Consider the following 21,782-nt stretch of genomic DNA (forward strand, 5'->3'; position numbering starts at 1 on the left):
GCAAGTTTATTACTAAGATACTACAAACAAATCTTAACTAGCATGACTATAGTTTAGCTGTTTGCTATAGCAATTTGTTATGTTCCTAAGAAACCTTAAATTATGGGGGGCGGAAATCACATTCTGCAGACAGTTACTTCAGTGGAGAAGTGGGGAAGACTTCTAGGGGCTAGAGGAACTCACACCTTTTTTCCCTACAGGAATTAAAGTTTTTGTCTTGGCCACGAAATCCCAACTTCATTGAATACCTCTCCTTTTATTCACTCATGCCACTTCCCACTCCTCACTCCCAGAATATGGTGTCAGCGGCCAGCCAACCTCTTTGATCCTAGAGCACCATCACTCACCAAGGACTGTCTGTGGTTCTTGTGTCTTACATTTCATATTCTCAGAAGAGAATTTAGTGGTCATTGGTCATCCAATGGATTTCTGGGTTAAGTCAGAAGTTGGTATCTTTCTGGTCAACTGTGGCAGGGAAATAAGAGCCACTTGGTTCATTCCTTTAGCAAAGGCCATGAACTGCTTCACCTCATAAAGAAGAGGGCTGGAGGTAAATGGGGGGGGGGGGCAGAAACATTCTCCCAGCACCCATGTCTTAGGCTGCATTGTTGTTAAATGTCGAAACAAATACAGTTTTATTTTTTTCTTTGTCTAATGAGAAACCTCAAACTGCATATTTGTGTGACATCTTTAAAATCTTCTTTCCTTAGAACGCCTGACAGACAATCTCAGAGTTGGACAGACATCCATAGTTGCTGCTCAGATGTTTCTTTTTTTCAGAGTTCTGCTGCTAAGAATATCTCCCCAACATTTGACTTCATTGTGGCCCATAATGGTCTCTGAGTTAGTAAGTACAAATATTTTACTCTTGAAAGCGGGACTGGAGCTTTTTTAAATGATTTTTTCAGGAATAGTATACTATTTCATATATATCTTAATTTTATCTGCAAAATTTTCAACCAAGCTCATAGCACACAGTCAGCTCTTGGTTAAATAGGGAAATTTTTTTTGAGACAAAATCATTTAATGTATCTCTGGGAAATGTTATAGTTTGTATAAACAAAGTATAAAACTTTAAGGCACAGTGAATAACTATGTACACGTTACTAACTAACCACCATTGGGCAAGTCGAGAAGGTAAAATTCAAGAAACGTAAAATCTCTGTAAGTTACTATCTTCCTGCTACTACAGTCAGGAAAGTTCCTAGGCAAGCTCCTTTAGATCTAGTGCCTCTAGGGAGAAAAGATTCAGATCATCTTTAGATACGGATGCCTTCACAATATCTGAGTTGGAGGTGCCATCTCAAGTGAAGTCAAAAGCAAATTAGAGGGAAGATGTCAAGTTATCATGTTTCCAAGCTACTGGTGTAAACTGTAATTTATGGTGACATGAATTACATAATCTGCAGATTAATCCTTTAAGTTCTAAACTATAGAGTTTACACCCATGACTAGAAATATTACCACCACATACCATGACCTACCATACCGTACCATGAATCCACATAACTAAAGATTCCTGTGAAAAATTATCTTTCCTAAATCCTTCCTATTTCCATTGAAGAACTTCATGGCCAGATGTTCACATTCACTGATAATGGATTTCCATAATAGGCCCACTGTACCTATATTGTGAGTTTCTTTGAAACCATATCTTATACAGAAATATTTAAGGTTGATGGGTGCCTGGATGGCACAGTCGGTTAAGCGTCTGCCTTCAGCTCAGGTCATGATCCCCCAGGTCCTGGGATAGAGCCCCGCGTCAGGCTCCCTCCTCAGTGGGGAGCCTGCTTCTTCCCTCTCCCTCTGCCTGCCACTCCCCTTGCTTGTGCTCTCTCTCTCTCTGTCAAATAAGTAAATAAAATCTTTAAAAAAAAATTTAAGGTTGAAAGCTTACTGCTGTTTAGAAGGCTATTAATAACCATTAATCTCTGAAAGCGCTGTAAGTTTGTGGGTAGGCTTTTAAGAGCAGCATTTCTGAAATACTCCACACATTTAGTTCTTCTTCCTTACTCACGTCTAGTTATAAATTAGTCGTACAGACATGTCATAAGATTCTAAACACATATTTAGGAATATTTTCAAAATTCTTTATCAGGAATAATGGACTATTTCATATATACCTAATTTTATCTGAAAATTTTCAAGTTGATAACACATAGTTTTTGGTTAAATAGAGAATATTTTATCTTCTGCAATCATATGTGGTCTTTTAACTGTCAGCTTATTCCAACTAATTTGTATTGTTTGATATTATTTGCTATTTTTTAAACTGTTTTTTTCCAGTTTTACCGAGATATAATTGACATACAGCAGTATACAACCTTAAGGTGTACAAAGTGATTTGACTAACATATATGGTGAAGTGATGACCACAGGAAGTTCAGCTAACATCCATCATCTCGTAGATTATGAAAAGAGAAAAAAAGATTCTTCCTTGTGATAAGAACTCTTAAGATTTACTTTTAATATTTCATATATACCCTACAGCAATGTTAACTATTGTCATGTTGGATGTGACACCCCTAGTACTTTTTTATCTTAAAATGGAAGTTTGTACTTTTGGGCCATCTTCATGCCATTTCCCCTCCCCCACACCTGCCTTTGGTAACCACAAATCTGATCTCTTTTTCTATGAATTTGGCTTATTTTTGTTTTGTTTTTTTTTAAGATTCTACATATAAATTAGATTATGCAGTATTTGTCTGACTTATTTCACTTATTATAATGTTGTCAAGATTCATCCATGTTGTTCCAAATGGCAGGATTTCCTCCTTTTTTATAGCTGAATGATATTCCACTGTATAATATACAACATTTTCTTTATCCATTCATCCATCAGTAGACATTTAGGTTGTTTCCATGTCTTGTAAATAATGCTGCAGTGAACATGGGAGTGCAGATATCTCATCAACATCATGTTTGCATTTCCTTCTGATGTACTCCCAGAAGTGTAATTCCCAAATCAGAAAGTAGCTCTGTTTTTAATTTTTTTGAGGAACCTCCTTTCCACAGTGGCTGCACCAGTTTGCATTCCCACCCACAGTGCACGAGCGTTCCTTTTCTCCACATCCTCACTGACACTGGTTGTCTCTTGTGTTCCTGATGCTAGCCATTACAACAGGTGTGAGGTGATATGTCACTGGGGTTTTTGTTTGTTTGTTTTGCATTTTCCTGATGGATAATGATGCAGAGCATCTTTTCGTGGACCTGTAGGCCATGATATCTTCTTTGGAAATGTCTATTCAGGGGGCGCCTGGGTGACTCAGGCGTTAAGCATCTGCCTTCGGCTCAGGTCATGATCCCAGGGTCCTGGGATGGAGCCCCCACATCGGGCTTCCAGCTCAGCGGGGAGCCTGCCTCTTCCTCTCCCACTCCCCCTCTCTCGCTGTCTCTGTGTCAAATAAATAAATAAAACTTTAAAAAAAAAAAAGGAAATGTCTATTCAGGTCCTTTGCCTATTTTTAAATTAAATTATTTGCTTTTTTGTTATTGAGTTGTATGAGTTTTTTAATATATTTTGGATATTAACCCCTTATCAGATATTTGGTTTGCAAATATTTTTCCTCACGCTGTAGGTTGTCTTTTCATTTTGCTGATTGTTTTGCTTTGTTATTTTTTATGGCCATATACATTCTAAACATCAAGCTGGATTTAATCTCTCTCAAATAGTAAATTGAATTTATGTTTTCTTGTTAAGATTCAGATATTCATACAGCTTGAAGAAGATCTGAAAGAGGATGATGAGTCATTGAGGTGAGTTGTGCCAGGGTGTGTCTGCATATGTGAGCAGACATCACTGTGTGATATACGGTTATCTAACAGTCAGTGTTATTTTCTTGACGTACTTGTGAAGGGACCAGCTATTGGACCATGTCTTAAACGGAAAAAACTTCCTAGGGACCTTGCACAGGCAAATGGACTACAGCGTATGTGAACGAATTTATAACAAGCGTTTCTTTGCAAATTTATAGAAACAGCAACAAAATCAACAGAATGAAAGTTTCAGTTGCCGATGGAAATGGGCCCTCAGCGGGGGAGATACCCCAGAGTGAACTGGTCTTATATTTATCAGCTTGCAAATTCCTGGACACAGCACTTTCTTTTCCACCTGACAAGATGCCGTTATTTCAAATGTAAGTCAGATTAAGACCATATGTCCTCTTTGAAATGGTGACTTTCCTTGTCAGCACTTTCACTTTGTTGTGTAGGGTGTGTGAGAAGCCCCAGTTGGGGGTTTCTAGTGGCCAATGAGAATACCAGGTTTCAGAGTTCTTACAAGACCTGTGGTTTTCTGAATTTGGCTCATAATAGTGTTTATGGATGGGTTTCTGGGCGGGGGTGTGTGTGTTGAGGGGGCTTTGCTACTGAATGTGTATAAAACAAGAGTCACGGGCTGGTGGTCCTCACTGCATTTGTGTAGATTTCTTTGTTTGTTTTTAATTAAATAAATGGGACACTCTATCTCCAGCTCACTTTGCCCATATTGGCTTACATTTCCTATAGGCTTAACACAGCTGCTCATGTGGTTAATTTCATGCCTGGCCCCAGATGCCACTTCTCTCTATCCTATCTCCCTACAGAGAGTAAGAGAGTAATCATGTAGAAATGTTTGTGGTTAAAATGTGGGTTCTTCTTGGGGCACCGGGGTGGCTCAGTCGTTGAGCGTCTGCCTTTGGCTCAGGTCATGGTCCCAGGGTCCTGGGATCGAGCCCCGCATCGGGCTCCCTGCTCGGCGGGAAGCCTGCTTCTCCCTCTCCCGCTCCCCCTGCTTGTGTTCCCTCTCTCACTGTGCCTCTCTGTGTCAAATAAATACATAAAATCTTTAAAAAAAATAATAAAATGTGGGTTCTTCTTAACTGCATATTACAAAGTGAAAGAAGCCAATTTGAAGTGGCTACATACTGTATGCTTCCAGCTCTATGATATTCTGGAAAAGGCAAAACTATGGAGACAATAAAATGATTGTCAGGGGTTACGAGAGAGGGACTCAGAACACAGAGGATTTTTAGGACAGTGAAACTACTTTATTTGATACTATAGTGGTGGATACATGTCATTATACATTTATTCAAACCCATAGAATGCACACCACCAAGAGTGAGCCCTGTGGTAAACTCTGGACTTTGGAGGGCATCGCAGGCCGGGCGGGGGGCGGGCACATATGGACTTGCCGGGCAGTTGTGTTGCAAACCTAAACCTGATGTAAGAAAAGAAAGTTTTTTTTAAGTGGGTTATGATGTATAGGAGTATGCATAGTGGCATTATGCATAATAAGCAAAAAGTGGAGACAATCTAAAGTCCATCGATGTACGAGTATCCGTACGGTGAAATACCCAGCAATAAAAGAAATGAAGTACCAACGTGTCCTTACAGCATGGATGCACCTTGGCAGCAGCATAGGAAGTGAAAGAAGCCATTCACAAAAAACCACATGCTCTATAATCCAGTTTATATGAACTGTCCCGAATAAGAAAATATGAAGAGACAGAAAATAGATTGGTGGTGGCCCAGACGAAGGGGGTGCAAGGGATTGCAGGGTGATAGCTAAAGGGAGCAGGGATTCTTCTTGGGGTGATGAAAATAACCTAAAGTTGACTACGGTGATGGATAGACAATTCTGCAAATAAACGAAAGGCTATTAAAGTATACACTTCAAATGGGTGAATTGTATGGTGTGTGAATTATATCTCAATAAAACTGTTTAAAAAATCTTTTTGAAGTGGGCTCTGAGTCAGCATGCCTGACATCAGATTTTTTTTTCATCCAGTTACAGGTGGGCGTTTGTTCCAGAAGTGGACACAGAGGGCCCTGCCTTCCTGTCAGATCTAGAGGAGAATCACCAAGAATGCAAACCCCACACCGTTAGGATTCTTGAACTTCTAAAATTAAAATATGGGGTAAATGTCTTCCTTTTTGCAATTTATATTTGTGGCAGAAGGGAGAAAGTCTAGGCAGCAGGAGAAGTCCTCCACGCGCCACTTGATTTTAATGACTTTGAATAATTTTCTAAAGTTCTTTGATCCGAGTGTTAAAACTTGGAGGTGGTCTAAAGCCCATCTTTATTTTCTCATTTATATGTCACTTTCTCCTCCCAGTTGCTGAGGTAAGCATCCTGGAAAACAGAATCGGGATCCGTGGAAGTAGTTTTATACAGAGTCCCTGTATTATGCAGAGGAAGGGCCTGCGGGAAGAATGGCGGGGCCTGGGGGGCCGGGGTGACATCCTGATGGAAAATGTCAGTTGAAGACCAGCATTTGAGTTCGTTTGGAAACTGCCATTAGTGCTGGTAGTGAATGTTCATAAAGAACCCACTACTTGGGGCGCCTGGGTGGCTCAGTCGTTAAGCGTCTGCCTTCGGCTCAGGCCATGGTCCCAGGGTCCTGGGATCGAGCCCCGCATCGGGCTCCCTGCTCAGCGGGAAGCCTGCTTCTCCCTCTCCTACTCCCCCTGCTTGTGTTCCCTCTCTTGCTGTCTCTCTCTCTCTGACAAAAAATAAATAAAATCTTAAAAAAAAAAAAAAAAGAACCCACCGCTTAGGTTTGCTGCCTTCATGTACCTCACTTGCATCTCTAACCCTTAGCAAAGCCATATCATCTTTATGAGGTTGTTGTGTTGTTTTGTTTTGTTTTGTTTTGTTTTGTTTTGCAGGAAATTGGCAGCTCTGATGAGATCACCATGAAGAATGAATTCCCCCTTCTGCGCCAACATTCTGTTTCCAGCATCAGGCAATTGATGCCATTCTTCCAGACTCTAAATTGTGCTTTTAAAACCCAGAGTAAACTGCCTGCTGATACCCGAGGACCTCCGGTCTTGGAGTTTCCTGTCACAGATAGCCGAAGGGTCTTGAAACAACTAGAAGAATGTGTTGAATATGATTTTTTGGAACATCTAGAGTCTTAACCACATAAGACAGAATTTTTCAGAATATATCCTGAAAAGCAGGATATATTCTAAACAAGAGAGGAGCCAGGATAGTGCTTTTAAATAAGTCTGTTTCCATTTTCAAGGTCGATTTCAGATAATTTTCTGTTGGGCAACAAAACACACCTCCCTAAATGCCTTGTAATATATTTGGATCTGATTGTATGTTTCTTCCTCAATTTATGTAAAGAAAATAAAATTAATATATCATCTAATGCTAGCACAAAATGTGTAATATGAAGTGCGAAGGTAATGAGTTTTCTTTATTGATGTAAATACATGGGCTGTGTCAGTATATTTCTGTAAAAGTTTACACTTGTTGAATATTACTTTTAACCTTTCACACATATGTCCTTTTTTTTTTTAAAGATTTATTTGAGATAGAGTGAGAGAGAACATGAGAGGGGAGAGGGTCAGAGGGAGAAGCAGACTCCCCACCGAGCAGGGAGCCCAATGTGGGACTCGATCCTGGGACTCCGGGATCACGACCTGAGCCGAAGGCAGTCGCTTAACCAACTGAGCCTCCCAGGCACCTACATGTATGTCTTTTAAAGCATTTTTTTTGGTACCACATTTTAGAGCCAAAGTATATTATTTTCTGAAAATAATAATTGCCCATTACCATTGACTATTCAGCAGTGGTAAGGGCTTGAAGATATTGCAGTGTATTTAACTCTTACCCATTAAAATCACATGGTAGGGGCGCCTAGGTGGCTCAGTTGGTTAAGCCTCTGACTCTTGATTTTGACTCAGATCATGATCTCAGCGTTGTGAGATTGAGCCCCAGGTCAGGCTTCTTAGAGAAGAGTCGGCTTGGGATTCTTTCCCTCTCCCTCCCCCTCTGCCCCACCCCTACCCCGCCCTCCCACCCCCGCTCTTGCTTGCACTCTCTCTGTCTCTCAAATAAATAAATATCTTAAAAAAAAAAAATCACGCGTTAAGGGGCACCTGGCTGGCTCAGTCGGTGGAGCATATGACTCTTGATCTCAGGGTTATGAGTTCAAGCTGCACATTGGGTATAGAAATTATAAATAATTTTTGTTTTAAATCACATGTTAAAATCACAGGGCATCCAGCTTCGAAAGACATACATAGTTTGCAAAACTGACAGCTGTAGCCTTACTTTTGTACCATTATGTGCTTTGCCAGCACTTTCCATCTAACATAAATCAGTCGATGTTGTCCTGGAGCCTTTAATGCCTGAGGCTACTTCTGGCACACTGACCCTTTGGACTCTTTCCTCGCACTCTGTCCTTTCTGGGATCTCTTTCCCACTTTGTAGACCTCCCCATTCATTAAAATAATCCCTTTCTAAGCACGGACTCCTCTCACCTGGCAGCAGGTCGCCCCACTCTTTCCAAGCCTCTCTGTCTTATGCCAGCTACCCTATTTAGAGTCCTGGCTTGGCGCCCCTGCTCTGCTGTGGGAGCCTTCACTCTGCCAGTGAGCGTGGTTTGCCTTCCAGACTTGCCTACCTCATGTCCCCTTTTCAGCCTCCAGAGCACTGCATGGAGTCTCATTCCGGGCCAGATGATGCATACGAAGCCTAAAGCATGCTCTCCTGTCCATCCTTTCTGTAAACCAGGGTGTTCTGGAATGCGGCCAACATCGGTTAAGTTTCTCCTAACATCCTTCTACTTACTACAAACTAGTAAGTTTGTGTGCAGTGCAGAAGAAATGTGCATCATTAGCCCCAATCTAGGATTTGGGGAGCACAGAACCACCTGATTACCTAAGTAAGGGCTGAAGATAAGAATAAAAAAGCACCGGGGCGCCTGGGTGGCTCAGATGGTTAAGCGTCTGCCTTTGGCTCAGGTCATGATCCCAGGGTCCTGGGATCGAGTCCCGCATCGGGCTCCCTGCTCCTTGGGAGCCTGCTTCTCCCTCTGCGCCTCTCTCTCTCTCTCTCTCTCTCTCTCTCATGAATAAATAAATTTAAAAATAAATAAATAAATAAAAAAGCACCACTGGAAACGGGTATTCGTACAAACGTGTGTGAAAGTTATGGTTTTTTGCATGTGAGGGGATACCTTTTAAAACATTTGCAAGTTTGGTCACTGAAATTTTAAATATTGAAGTGTAGACTTATAAATCCTGTGTAACTTACATTGTGAGTTAGCTGTATTCAGACTGTGAGGAGATAACCATAAGCTGATTAATAGTTAACATCAAGGTGGGTGCATATGTTCATATATCAAAATTTACAACAAAACTAGTAACTTAATGTCATCCTGGCTATTATGCCATGGAAGGCAGTTCTTGTATCTGTACTTAGATTTATAAATTTTGTTTTTCATTTTTTTTCTCCCCAGTATCTAAAACAGCTTAATGGTTTCTGAAAATATCATATTAAATGGAAATCTTAAAAGACAGGGATTCAACAACACATCCCTATTTTTCTCCTACAACACTGAAGAAGTCTTATAAACATGAAGTAATCTAAATCTTTAGTTAGCATGTAGCACAGCAGTTGAGGGTTTAAGCTCCAAAGTCAACTTGCCTGGGTGTGACACTTAGCTTCCCCACGTACTAGCTTGGGCAAAACTTTGTGCCTCAGTCTTATCATCTATAAAATGGGAATATCGAATGTAACTATATCTTAGAGTTGTAGCAACTAATCATCTCCATGCCGCCTTTGTGATCTATAAACAGTTTTGATCATGCACCCATCACTAAAAAAAGAAGGCTGTGCCCACCCCAATGTCTGGAAGCATGCAGAAAAGCAAGATTGATAGTTCTGATATTTTCTGCTTCCCAACAGAGGCCCTTCTGCACCCCGCTTTGGAGCCAACCGCTCTGACTCCATTCCTCCCAGAGGCAGCTGGTGCTCTGTGTTAAGCCCTGAGTCACTGCACCGAGGGCGGGGAGTGTGCTGCGAGAGGTGGGGCTTGCCAAGGGCAGCCAGGGCAAGCGGAACAGACTGGTGCTCTAAGAGCAGAGTTTTGGACACCCAGAGCTGTGGGCAGTGTTGGTGGGAGAGGGGCGCGTGTGCGTGGGATGAAGTGATCCCCACTATTAGGGTGCTTGCCAGGGGCCAGGCACGGTGCCAAGTGTGTTACCTGCCTCATTTGCTTTCTTACCACCTCCTTAGGAGTTAGGGGCTTACCCCGTTCTACAAGTTCAGCAGAGCCAGGAAACAAAACCCAGGTCTGACTCCCTCTAGAGCCCTCTGTTCTCAACCCCAGGGCTGAGAAAGTGAGACAGGAAACCCCTGAGGTGGCTGCTTCTTTTCAGTAATGTGTGGAAGACAGTTTCTGAACCTACCCCGCCCATTCATGACTTCCTGTAAAACATGCTCCTATTAGGGCCACACACGGCTCCTAGCTTTGAAGGGGTGGTGATGTGTTGTAGAGGAGAATGAGCCTTATTTCCCATTAGTTGTACGTTATGCCCATTTAAATTAGGAGTAGAAGTAGCTAGATTTGTGGAAATAGTTGATGAAGCTTGTACTTAAAAGTTACCCAGAAACAAATAACGCAACATATTTTAAGAAAAAAAAAAAAGAAGAAGATAGCAGGAGAGGAAGAATGAAGAGGAGTAAGTCAGAGGGGGAGATGAACCAGGAGAGATGATGGACTCTGAAAAACAAACAGGTTTCTGGAGGGGAGGAGGGTGGGGGGATGGGTTAGCCTGGTGATGGGTATTGAGGAGGGCACATTCTGCATGGAGCACTGGGTGTTATGAACAAACAATGAATCATGGAACACTACACCAAAACAAATTATGTAATATATGGTGATTAACATAACAATAAAAATTAAAAAAAAAAAGTTACCCAGGAGAACAATTACCCGGGAGACCAGACAGAATTCTGTGCCATTGGAAAAAAATGCTCCGTTGTAAGACAATGCCCCCTAGGAGGTATTACTTGCAGTTCAGTGAGACAAACCAATGAACAGGCAAAACCAACACCTTCAAACGAGAGAATATGATTAGGAGCAGGATGTGGACCAGCTAAGGAGTCTCCCCGTTCTGCATGAAGGAACAACTGGGCTTGTGTTGCACGAGTGTCCTGTGTGTGTGATCGTGTGTCCGTATTTTGTTAAGTCTTGTCGTAATCATTCCAGACCATTCAATCCTCTTCGACCACTCGGTGCTGTCTCTGAAGTTCAGAGTGAAGGGGACCCCTTCAAGCATTTTTGAGAATGGATATGAGTATCCTGAGGTTAGAAATCTTTCAGTTACAGCTGGAATCCAGCAAAGCAACTATGCTTAGCAAGGGTCCTCCCACTCATCTGTGCAGGAGACTCACCTGGAGAGCTTGCTAACTTGCAGAATGCCTAGCCTCCTCCCCAGAGCGTCTGGATCAGTAGATGGGATGACATTCAGGAATTTGCTTGTGTAACAAGTTGTTTTTGTCGCAGGAGCTTCCTGAACCATTCTGGGAGAAACCCTAGTTTTCAGAGCAATGTATTCAGACATATGGTGACTTTTATGGAAACCAGGAGGAAACTAGCAAGGCTGAGCTTGTTTGGTTACTTCTCATCCCATATAGGTAGCTCCTTCCAAGTGGTTCTCCATCAAAATCAAGGAAGTCCACCTTTAAGCCAAGGGGGAAAGGAAATAGACTTTAAAATACTGTAGGTCTAGGACAAGAGTAAGGTAGTGCCTCAAAGAGTTAAAAATAGAATTACCTTATGATCCAGCAATTCCCCTAAAAAGAACTGAAAGCAGAATCTCAGAGGCTTGTACATCCATGTTCATAGCAACATTTCCACCATAGCCAAGAGGTGGAAATGACCCAAGTATCCGTTGACAGATGACTAGATAAACAAAATGTGGTTTATACACATGATGGAATATTATTCAGCCGTAAAAAGGAAGGAAATTCTCACACATGCCACAACATGGACGAAACTTGAGGACATTATGGTAAGTATACCAGTCACAGAAGGACAAATGTATAATTCCACTTGCATGAGGGACTGGAAATAGCCAAATTCATAGACAAAGTAGAAGAGTGGGTACCACAGGCCGGGGGTGGGGGCGCTGGGGAGTTGGTGTTCAATGGGTATAGCATTTCAGTTTGGAAAGATGAAAAAGTTCTGTAAATGGATGGTGGTGATGGGGACACAACAATGTGAGTAAAATTAATGTCACCGGATCGTACGCTGAAAAAAAATGGGTAAAATGGTAAATTTTACGTTCTGTATACAATACAATTTTTAAGACAAAAACAAAAATACTGTGAGTTTAAAGTGAGGGCATGGGAGACAGCTGGGGTTCCCCCTTACGTGATGAGCAAACATCTGTCTCATTCTGGGTTTCCCCCCCAAAGTCAACCAGAAGCAGATAGGAGGTGGAAAATAAAGGAGAAACTTGCCCTTCAATGTTTGGCTCTAAAGAAGTCACTTTACATGTTACCCTAAATTGAAATTGTAATAATGACTCTTCAGACCTGGAGGCCTCTTGTCTGTCTCTTCTGTCTCCTCCAACCACTCACCATTTCTCATCTCTTGCATTTCTTCCATATGTCGTTCCAACTGCTTGATACTACTTTCTCCTCTTCTTTCACCAGGCTCAAGTCATTTACTTAACAAATATATGGGAGCCAATCTTTGAGACCCAAACTCCTCAGTCTTGCTCCTTTCTACAGTTCCTCAGACACAGTGAGGCACTTTGTCACAGGGCCGCCCTATTAAAGCTTGTACTGACGTCCTAGCCCATCACCAGCTGCAAGGCAAGTGCCCCTTTTGTGGAAGAGACAGAGCCTGTATCTTCAGTTCCTTTGGGGTCTGGCATTTATAAGCAGCCCGAGATAACTAAATGAAAAACATAAAGTTGATATCTCTGATAAAGATGGGTGCTGGAGGAGGAAGAAAGAGCAGTAAACCCAAATTTGAATGAAGTAATTTATAGGACTAGACAGCTGGGGGCTCAGGGAACACAGTTTTTGGTGGGTTTTTTTTTTTTAAGATTTTATTTATTTATTTGAGAGAGAGAGAATGAGAGATAGAGAGCACGAGAGGGAAGAGGGTCAGAGGAAGAAGCAGACTCCCCGCTGAGCAGGGAGCCCGATGCAGGACTCGATCCCGGGACTCCAGGATCATGACCTGAGCTGAAGGCAGTCGCTTAACCAACTGAGCCACCCAGGCGCCCGGGAACACAGTTTTTGGCCCTAAACTCAGACCACCTCCCTGAGGCTCATGCTGTCTCACCACCCAGTATTGGCGCATGAGGCTGCTTGGCTTGGCTTCCTTCCCCCACTCTTCCCTGCTGGTCCTTGAACTGCCTGATTCCATTAAGAGTCAGCCCAGCCCACCTGAAAAACATGTGAAGACTGCTTTTTCTGTCTTCACTGGGCTTGTCCTCAATTCTTATTGGACCCTTTGACAACAAAACACCGCTGTACTGTCTGGAGGGTGAGCACTTGACCCTGGACACTACTGTATGGCGAGAGCTCGCTGTGTTACAGTGAAGATACTATCTGAACTGATAAGCACGTGATTGTCTATTCTTTCATGTTTCCCTTGTAATTGTTTTATGTTTCTTTCTAAATCTAAGCCAGGTTAACAATCTAATTGTTAAGGAATCTAAATCCTTCAGGAGGGCGCCTGGGTGGCTCAGTTGGTTAAGCGACTGCCTTCGGCTCAGGTCATGATCCTGGAGTCCCAGGATCGAGTCCCACATCGGGCTCTCTGCTCGGCAGGGAGTCTGCTTCTCCCTCTGACCCTCTTCCCTCTTGTGCTCTCTGTCTCTCATTCTCTCTCTCTCAAATAAATAAATAAAATCTTTAAAATAAATAAATAAATCCTTCAGGAAACAGACAAATGGTTTACTATGATTGAGACAGGCGGAGCTTGCGGCTAATTGAAGCGCATGATTAGCCTAAAGGCAATCAAACTCAATGAAAAGTTAATATATATACAAATCAAGGGGTGCCTGGCTGGCTCAGTCAGTAGAGCATGTGACTCTTGATTTTGTGGTTGTGGGTTCGAGCCCCACCTTTGGGTGTAGAGGTTACTTAAAAATAAAATCTTTAAAATATACGTATACACATCAAGACAGTTTTTTGAGATCAACATCTCTATATCTATCTACCTATCTAAATGGCCAGTTATGAGATAGATGAAATCCCACTTACAATAACAACGATAATAAAATATTCAGGAAAAAACTTCATAAGAACTCCTTGAAGAAAATATTTCCAAAGGAGTAAAGACTTGAAGTGAAAAGAAAGGCTTAGTAGGTCTTGAAGGGTCAGATCCAACATCACCAAGTTGTGAATTCTAAGTCAATCTATAAATTTAATGCAATCCCCCAGAAGCAACACTTAGATTTTTTTTTTTGAACCAGAAAAACTCATTCTAAAATTTATATGGGAAAAATAGGCAAAAGTAGCCAGGAATTTTCTGAAAAAGAAGAGTAAAGAAGAGAACTAAATTGAGTAGATCTTGAAACATATTACAGCGCTAAAATAATTGGTACCAGTGCAGAAATGAACAGATTAACAGAAGAAAACAGAAATCAATGGACACAAATGCCAGGAAGAATTTAGTATATAATAAAAACGACACTTCAGATCAATAGGGAGAAAGAAAGGTGGCTTATTTGATAAATGATATAGAGATAAGTGGGTAACCAACAGAAAAAAAAAATAAATTGGATGTATACCTTCCATCTTTCACCAAAATAAATTCCAAACAGATCAAAGATTGAAACCATGAAAAAAAAAACCATAAAAATACTAGAAGAAATCAAGAGAAGACATTTATATAAGCCAAGAATGGAGATGATCTTTCTTAGATGAATATAAATTCCAGAAGCCAAAAGAGAAAGTTCAATAATTTTGACTATACAAATTATCTTTTAAAAATTCTGCATAACAAAAATCATAAGCAAAGTAAAAGATAAATGGTAAACCAAGAAAAATATTTGAGACTCCTATTACAAAGGACTAATTTCTCTAATACTCAAAGAACTCCTATCAAAAAGAATAGTAAATGGGCAAAAGATATGAATGGGGAGTTCTACACACAAGAAAAAACAATAGGCTTTAACACATGTAAAAAGGTGCCCAAATTTACAATATGAGGAAAAAATTAAAATTTCTCTGAGACATTATTCACCGACCATTTCAGCAGGTGTTAGTAATAGAGGAAACAGGATCCCTTCTACTTTGCTATAAGGACTATAAATTACTACAAGCAATTTTAATCAAAACTATGGATGGATGTATCTTTTGACCCAACAATTCTACTTTCAGGAATTTATCTAATATACATATATATGTGTAAAATGACTTACATACAAGTTTTTCATTGTAGTCTTATTGATAATAACAGAAGTGTAGAGACAACCTGTGCCCACAAGCAGAAGGATTGGCTGAAGAAGTTACAATACATCAATAAAGTAGAATGTTACTGGGGCACCTGGCTGGCTCAGTAGAGCGTGTGACTCTTGATCTCACTGTGAGTTTGAGACCCACACTGGGCATAGCGATTACTTAAAAAAACAAATAAATAAATAAAGGAATGTTATGAAGTTGCAAAATAACATGAGGAAGCTCTTTATGTAGTTATGGAAAGATCTCCATGATATACTGTTTTACATAAAACCCAAGATGCATAACTGTATAAGTTTGTGAAAGCAACCAGATATCACATTGTGTTGATTTAGATCAGGTGGAGGTTTTGTTTTATCTGGCTAATATTCCAACCATTGTGTGGACTTTAAAAAAATTTCTCTTTCCCTGACTTAGTCCATTTGGGCTGCTATAACAAAAATACCATAGTCTAGGTGGCTTAAAGAACAAACATTTATTTCTCACGGTTCTGGAGGCTGGGAGTCCAAGATCAAGGCACCTTCTTGGTTCTTCTTGCCTTGTCCTCACATGGCACAAGAGCTGAGGGAGCTCTGTAGGGCCTCTTTTATTATAAGGGCACTAATATTCATGAGGGTTTCACCACGTGACATAATCACTTCCCAAAGGCTCCACCTTCAAATACATTGGGGGTTAGGACTTCAACATATAAGTCTGGGTAGAGATGAACTTTCAATCTACAGCCCTCCCCAAAGAAGATAGTTTTTAGCATTAAAAAAAAAAAAAATCACATCGGGATGCCTGGGTGGCACAGTCAGTTAAGCGTCTGACTCTTGGTTTTGGCTCAGGCCATGATCTCGGGTTCCTGAGATCAAGCCCCACCTCGGCTCCATGCTCAGCGAGGAGACTGCTTCAGATTCTCCCTCCCTCTCCCTCTGCCCCTCCCACTCGTGCTCACTCTCTCAAATAAATGAATACATTCTTTTAAAAAATCACCTCAAGTTAGCTTTGACTTTTTTTTAAATAAAGATTTCCATGCAAGCTTGGGTTTGTCTGATACAAGCACCAGAGGGGTGTGGTGGGGCATTTACTTTCTTGTTAAATCCCCTTTTATACCAACCTGGTCTAAGCTTAGCCTGTACATGTTGGCCTAAATTTTATTCGATATGAGTAAGCCTTGAGAATGCAGAATTCCACAGTGTGCTCAATTGTGTGAAAAAGGGGGGAGGGGGACAAGAATTTGTATGTTTAGGTAAGTACTTGCTTGTACATGAACATATTGTCTATGCCTTTTGTTGCCGTAACAAATTATCACAAACTCAGTGGCTTAAAATGACAGAAATTTCTTCTCTTCCAGTTCTGGAGGCCAGATGTCTGAAATAAGTTTCATTGGGCTGAAGGTGTCTCCTCCGCAGACTCGGGGGGCTCTAGAATGGAGTTGCCTGGTCTTCTCTAGCTTCTAGAACTGCATTCTTTGCATTCTTTGGCTCCAGGCCCCTTCTATATTTTCAAAACCAGCAGCATAGCAAGTCTCTCTCTGCTGCAGAGGTCAAATAACCTTTCTGTGACCCCATCTCCCTCTGCCTCTGTTTCATAAAGATACTTGGGATTGCATCTAGGGCCCAGCCACATAATCCAGACTAGTCTCATCTCAAAATCAAAGTAATTTGCTGAATAGCACATAGCTAGTATGTGAAGAAGTTGGATATAGTCCTAGATTGACATTGCACTATACTATTAAATTAAAATCCTATTTTGTTTTTCACAAAGCTCTAGTAGAGACTCATCAAGTCGATTTCACAACTCACAAACGGGCCACAATTTAACAAACACAGCCTTGAGATCATAAGTTCTCTATTTTGTTCACCACTAAATCCTTAGAGCCCTGACACTGACAGACGCGAAGAAGGCTCTCAATAGAGTTGATGAAAAAGCCTCTTACATAATAGTCTTAACGCTGGAGGAAACCAAGAAATTATTCAGTCCAGGGCATTACAAGTGGTGTTAACTAGCACTTTGACTTAGGTGTTCACATTATGTCATTTGCCCAATGGTGAGTTGCAAGAGTGACAACAAAACACTTTTTTTAAAGATTTTATTTATTTACTTGAGAGAGGGCAAGAGCAAGAGCGAAGAGAGTACAGAGGGAGAGGGAGAAGCAGGCTCCCCACTGAGCAAGGCGTCCAATGCAGAGCTTGATCCCAGGACCCTGGGATCATGACCTGAGCTGAAGGCAGAAGCTTAACCTACTGAGCCACCCAGGCACCCCTAAACATGTTCTCATTCATGCAGATCTTCCTTGACTTACGATGGAGTTACCTTCCAATTAACCCATCGTAAGTTGAAAATATTGTAAGTTGAGGGCTGCCTGGGGTGGCTCAGTAGGGTAAGCATCTGCCTTTGGCTCGGGTCATGATCCCAGGGTCCTAGGATCGAGCCCAGCAGAGGGCTCCCTGCTCAGAGGGAAACCTGCTTCTCCCTCTCCCACTCCCCCTGCTCGTGTTCCCTCTCTCGCTATCTCTTTCTCTGTCAAATGAATAAATAAAATCTTTTAAAAAAAGGAAAATATTGTAAGTTGAAAATGCATTTAATACACCTAAACACACTGACTGTCATAGCTTAGCTTAGCCTCACTTTAAATGTGCTGAGAACACATGTTAGCCCACAGTTGGACAAAATCATCTAATGCAAAGCCTATTTTATAAGAAAGTGTTGGATGTTTCATGTAATTTATTAAATACTGTCTGAAAGTGAAAAACAGATTGTTTGGGTGCAATGGTTGTGAGTGTATATAGGTTGTTTATTTTCCCAATAGCATGGCTGATCGGGAACTACAGCTTTGCTGCTACCCAGCATCGTGAGAGAGGATCATACCGGATACCGCTAGCCCAGTGTTAATTTTAAAAATAAAATAAAAACTGCCAGTTATTTTACTAGTAAAAATGGGCTCACTCAAGAATAAAAGAGGATTGTAATCCGGGACAAACAAGTTGCGGCAAAACCCATAGTCGAGTCCAGGGAATAAAGGGGAGGTACCCTTTTTTTAAGGAGAAAAAGTAGGTTGGGAAGGCTGTTATAAACTAAAAAGTCCACTGGAGTAAATTGGGAGTTCAAAGTATAGCGGCTTCTTGAGCTGTTTCGGGGGTGTAGGAGATAAGGTTAAGTGGTTTTTCTTTCCCCCAGGGATAGTAAAGTAGTACCAAGGAGCAAGGTCAAGTCCAGGTAATGTCAAGTCGGTCTCTTCCTATTGGGTCTGCAACTGATAAGGATGGGTAGGGCAGGAGAGGTCACCCTGTGGAACCTCCAACTCCACTTTAGTGAGGTTTCTGGCTATTAATTTGCACACCAGCAAAAGAGCAAAATTCAAAATTTCAAGTACAGTTTTTTTTTTAGATTTTATTTATTTATTTGAGAGAGAGAGAATGAGATAGAGAGAGAGCATGAGAGGGTCAGAGAGAGAGGCAGACTCCCCGCTGAGCAGGGAGCCCAATGCGGGACTCGATCCCAGGACTCCAGGATCATGACCTGAGCAGAAGGCAGTTGCTTAACCAACTGAGCCACCCAGGCGTCCCTCTTTTTTTATTTTAAGATTTTATTTATTTATTTATTTGAGAGAGTGCAGAGCAAGAGAGAGAAGTATCACGAGTGGGAGGAGAAAGGTGGGGTAAGGGCAGAGGGAAAGGGAGAAGGAGGCTCCCCGGTGAGCAAGGAGCCCAATGCGGGGCTCCATCCCAGGACCCTGGGATCATGAACTGAGCTGAAGGCAGACGCGCAACCGACTGAGTTACCCAGGCACGCCCCAAGTACAGTTTCTACTGAATGCATATCATTTCCACACCATGGTAAAGTTGACAAATCCTAAGTAGAACCATGGCAAGTGGGAAGACCATCTGTATTGGAAATAATATTTAGTATATAGTAAGCCTGGATTAATGTATACCAAATTGTTTATACGTTCTGGTGAAGAGATTGGGGGTAAATTTTATGTTTTATATTTCCATATTATCTGAATTTTTACAAAGAAAATGTATTACAGTAAAAAACGCAATAGGTGGGGAGTGGGTGGGAGAAATGGGTTAACTGGGTTTTGGTGGATCTTTTTTTTTTAGTTAAAAAAAATTAAACAAAAACAAGTGTTGGAGACCTGACATGTGCTTAAACTTCCCAAAAATCAGGACAAAGAGATAAAAGGAAAAACAAAAAGCAAAAAACCTAAATGGATATTTAAAAAACCCTTTCCATCCTCTCTTTACCTGCAGTATGGAACAGCCCTAGACTTACTCATTTCTATATCCTACTCACTTAGCCCGATACCCAGCGCAAAGTCGACACCAAGTGTGCATGAGCGGAACGACTCAATAAACGTGCAGGCAAGAAAGGACTCTTCACCAGGCCGAAGGATGATGACTTCCAGAACAAATCCAAAATGCACAGAGTTTACATTTCGTTAACAAGGTTTCAAATCACATTGGCACAGGTGGGCATGGGCGGCTTGTTTTAGTGCAATACACGTCCAGCCAATCAGGCGCCTCGAGTTCACCTCTCCGGGCCCCAGCGCACGTGCGGACAGACTTCAAACTCTCCACTCTCAAGTTTCCAGGTCCAGTTAACGCAGCGAGCGACTCTTTCGCTCCCCCCAGTCTCACGCATGCCCCCTCTCCTTGCAGAGCCCAACGCTTCGAGCCCAGTTCTCCCCGGCTTCAACCACCTCGGCAATTTACTTCCCCCACGTTGTTAATACAACTGAGCCTGAGGCGGAAGTGGGCGGGCGGGGCAGTCGCGCGCCCCGCCCCGGAAGTGGGCGGGCCCAGCGGGCCCCACAGTCGTCCCGGCCGCCTCCCAGTCGGGTTGCGGCCGAGGCCGGTCCTGGCTTTGTAGCTCGCTCAAGATGGCGGCGCAGCCACCCAGCGGGATCCGCCTCAGCGCGGTGAGCATCCGCGAGGGGTGGAGCGGGCCGTGTCCCAGGAGGGGCGGGCAGGCGGGCAAGCGAGGGGGGGCCGGCAGTGGGCGGTGGCGACTCGTCGGCGCGGTGCGGCGGCTGGGGCCGCGGTGGGGCCAGGGGAGGGGGCGGCCATCTCGCTCCCGTCGGCGGAGCGACTCGGCGGCGGGCAGGGCCGGGCGGCACGGGCCGGGCTGCGTTCCGTTTCCTCAGCGCTGGGTATCTGTTTTGCCCCCGCGGCTTTGGGGCGGGCCGGGGCTGCGGCCCCTCCTCCCGGCTCTCCTGGCTGCCTCGCAGCTGTCGGTCGAGGGCGAGGCCTCGGTGGCGGGACTGCCCGCCCCTCGGACCGCGGGGCCCCTGACCCCTTCTCGGCCTGAGGGCCCGCGGGGCGCCCCGGAGGGGGAGGGAGCGGGAGCGGCAGTCCGCGGCCAGAAATGCCAGGCGGCCTTGACCTCTAGGCGGTGGGACGGGGTGAAGCGAGCCGGGACGGGTCTTCCTGATTCGTTCACATTCCTACCGCTTCCCTCCAGTTAAGCCCTCGGGCCCAGATCACCAAGTCACTGGGTTCTCCCGTTTCCTCTAGCCTCTCCGTCGTGTCTGTTTTGGGGCGTTCCTGGAAATCCTCCAGCGTTTCTTGTATGTATGAGCCTTAAGTCGTAGGGAGTGGTCACACACAGGAATTGAAATTTCACCTCCTAAAATGTGGGCGTGGTTTTCCTACCTGATTATCCTTAAAAAGTTGGTGTTATACAGAAGGTACGTCCTCTGTTGAGGTTGGTGACTCTTGCCAGAGAATGGCTACCATAGTCTTGTTAAATTTAACAGTCGAATGGTAATACCATTGCTTTAAAAATGGTGCATTGCCCTGTGACTTCTTCCATTTAATCATTCTTACCCACACCTGATATTGTTGGACTTTATAACAGTTTTCCTGTATGGTGAATGTGAAATGTATCTGGGTTTATTTTGCATTTTCTTAAAAGTTAAATATTTAACTTTTTAAAAAAACACCTATTTGTGTCCTTTGCCCATTTTTCTATTTTCTCTTAGATCTTTATTGATCTATATATAAGCGTTCTTTACCTATACTGAATAAAGTTCCTTTGGTTACATAACTGGCCTATTCAATGAGATAGTATTTAGTAGTTTGAATATAGAGAACAACTTTATTCTTTTACCACTGGGTTTAAATATTTGCTAATGGTTCTCTTCCACGCTTGGGTGAAATCTGGGCAGATGTAAGGCTTTCCAATTAGCCTCAGGTATTGTGAAGTCGGGCCTCATCTAATTTAAAATATCTTATTCAATTTAATGCCCAGCCCTTCCCTCTCTTCAGATTGGGCCACATTCTGTACCAAAATCCTGTAGTGGGAAAAGGAGTGAACTGGTTTCATCCTGTTTCTGCCCTTGGATTCTCATCTCCTTTCCTGCACCCCCCCCCCCCCCCCCCCCCCGCCTTGTTGCTGTCTCAGGTTCTTCAAGATTGAGGTGATAAAGGGGGCAAAGATAAGGGTCAAAACAGTGTTAAGAGACCGGTATTGTTAGCTGGCTTTCTGGGTGAAGCAGCTGTCCATGTGCTAAATATTTCTTTTGTGGGTAATACGGGCTGTTTGGAACCTCATTGGCAGTAATCTCCCATCTGCAGCTTCTGGACTG

General features: G+C 42.8%; 2 protein-coding genes across 6 annotated transcripts in view; both read left to right on the plus strand.

Annotated features, from left to right (window-relative positions):
- The window catches only part of DOP1B (DOP1 leucine zipper like protein B), a 112,741-nt gene extending 105,589 nt beyond the window's left edge, over positions 1-7,152 (plus strand). For 4 of the 5 annotated variants that reach the window (XM_027584112.1, XM_027584113.1, XM_027584114.1 and 1 more), the window contains 5 exons: positions 711-847; positions 3,701-3,756; positions 3,975-4,136; positions 5,771-5,900; positions 6,652-7,152. In XM_027584112.1, the coding sequence (XP_027439913.1) occupies positions 711-847; positions 3,701-3,756; positions 3,975-4,136; positions 5,771-5,900; positions 6,652-6,903 (737 nt within the window). In that variant the 3' untranslated portion in view covers positions 6,904-7,152. Of the gene's footprint in view, positions 1-710; positions 848-3,700; positions 3,757-3,974; positions 4,137-5,770; positions 5,901-6,651 lie in introns of those variants that run through there. The other variant, XR_003518071.1, reaches the window with a different exon arrangement.
- Positions 7,153-18,812: 11,660 nt separating this feature from the next.
- Positions 18,813-21,782, plus strand: part of MORC3 (MORC family CW-type zinc finger 3) — a 41,847-nt gene continuing 38,877 nt past the window's right edge. The window contains 1 exon segment of the mRNA XM_035727929.1: positions 18,813-20,114. Coding sequence (XP_035583822.1) covers positions 20,076-20,114 — 39 coding nt within the window. The 5' untranslated portion in view covers positions 18,813-20,075.

This window comes from Zalophus californianus, chromosome 1 (assembly GCF_009762305.2).
Source record: "Zalophus californianus isolate mZalCal1 chromosome 1, mZalCal1.pri.v2, whole genome shotgun sequence".
Taxonomy (NCBI): Eukaryota; Metazoa; Chordata; class Mammalia; order Carnivora; family Otariidae; genus Zalophus; species Zalophus californianus.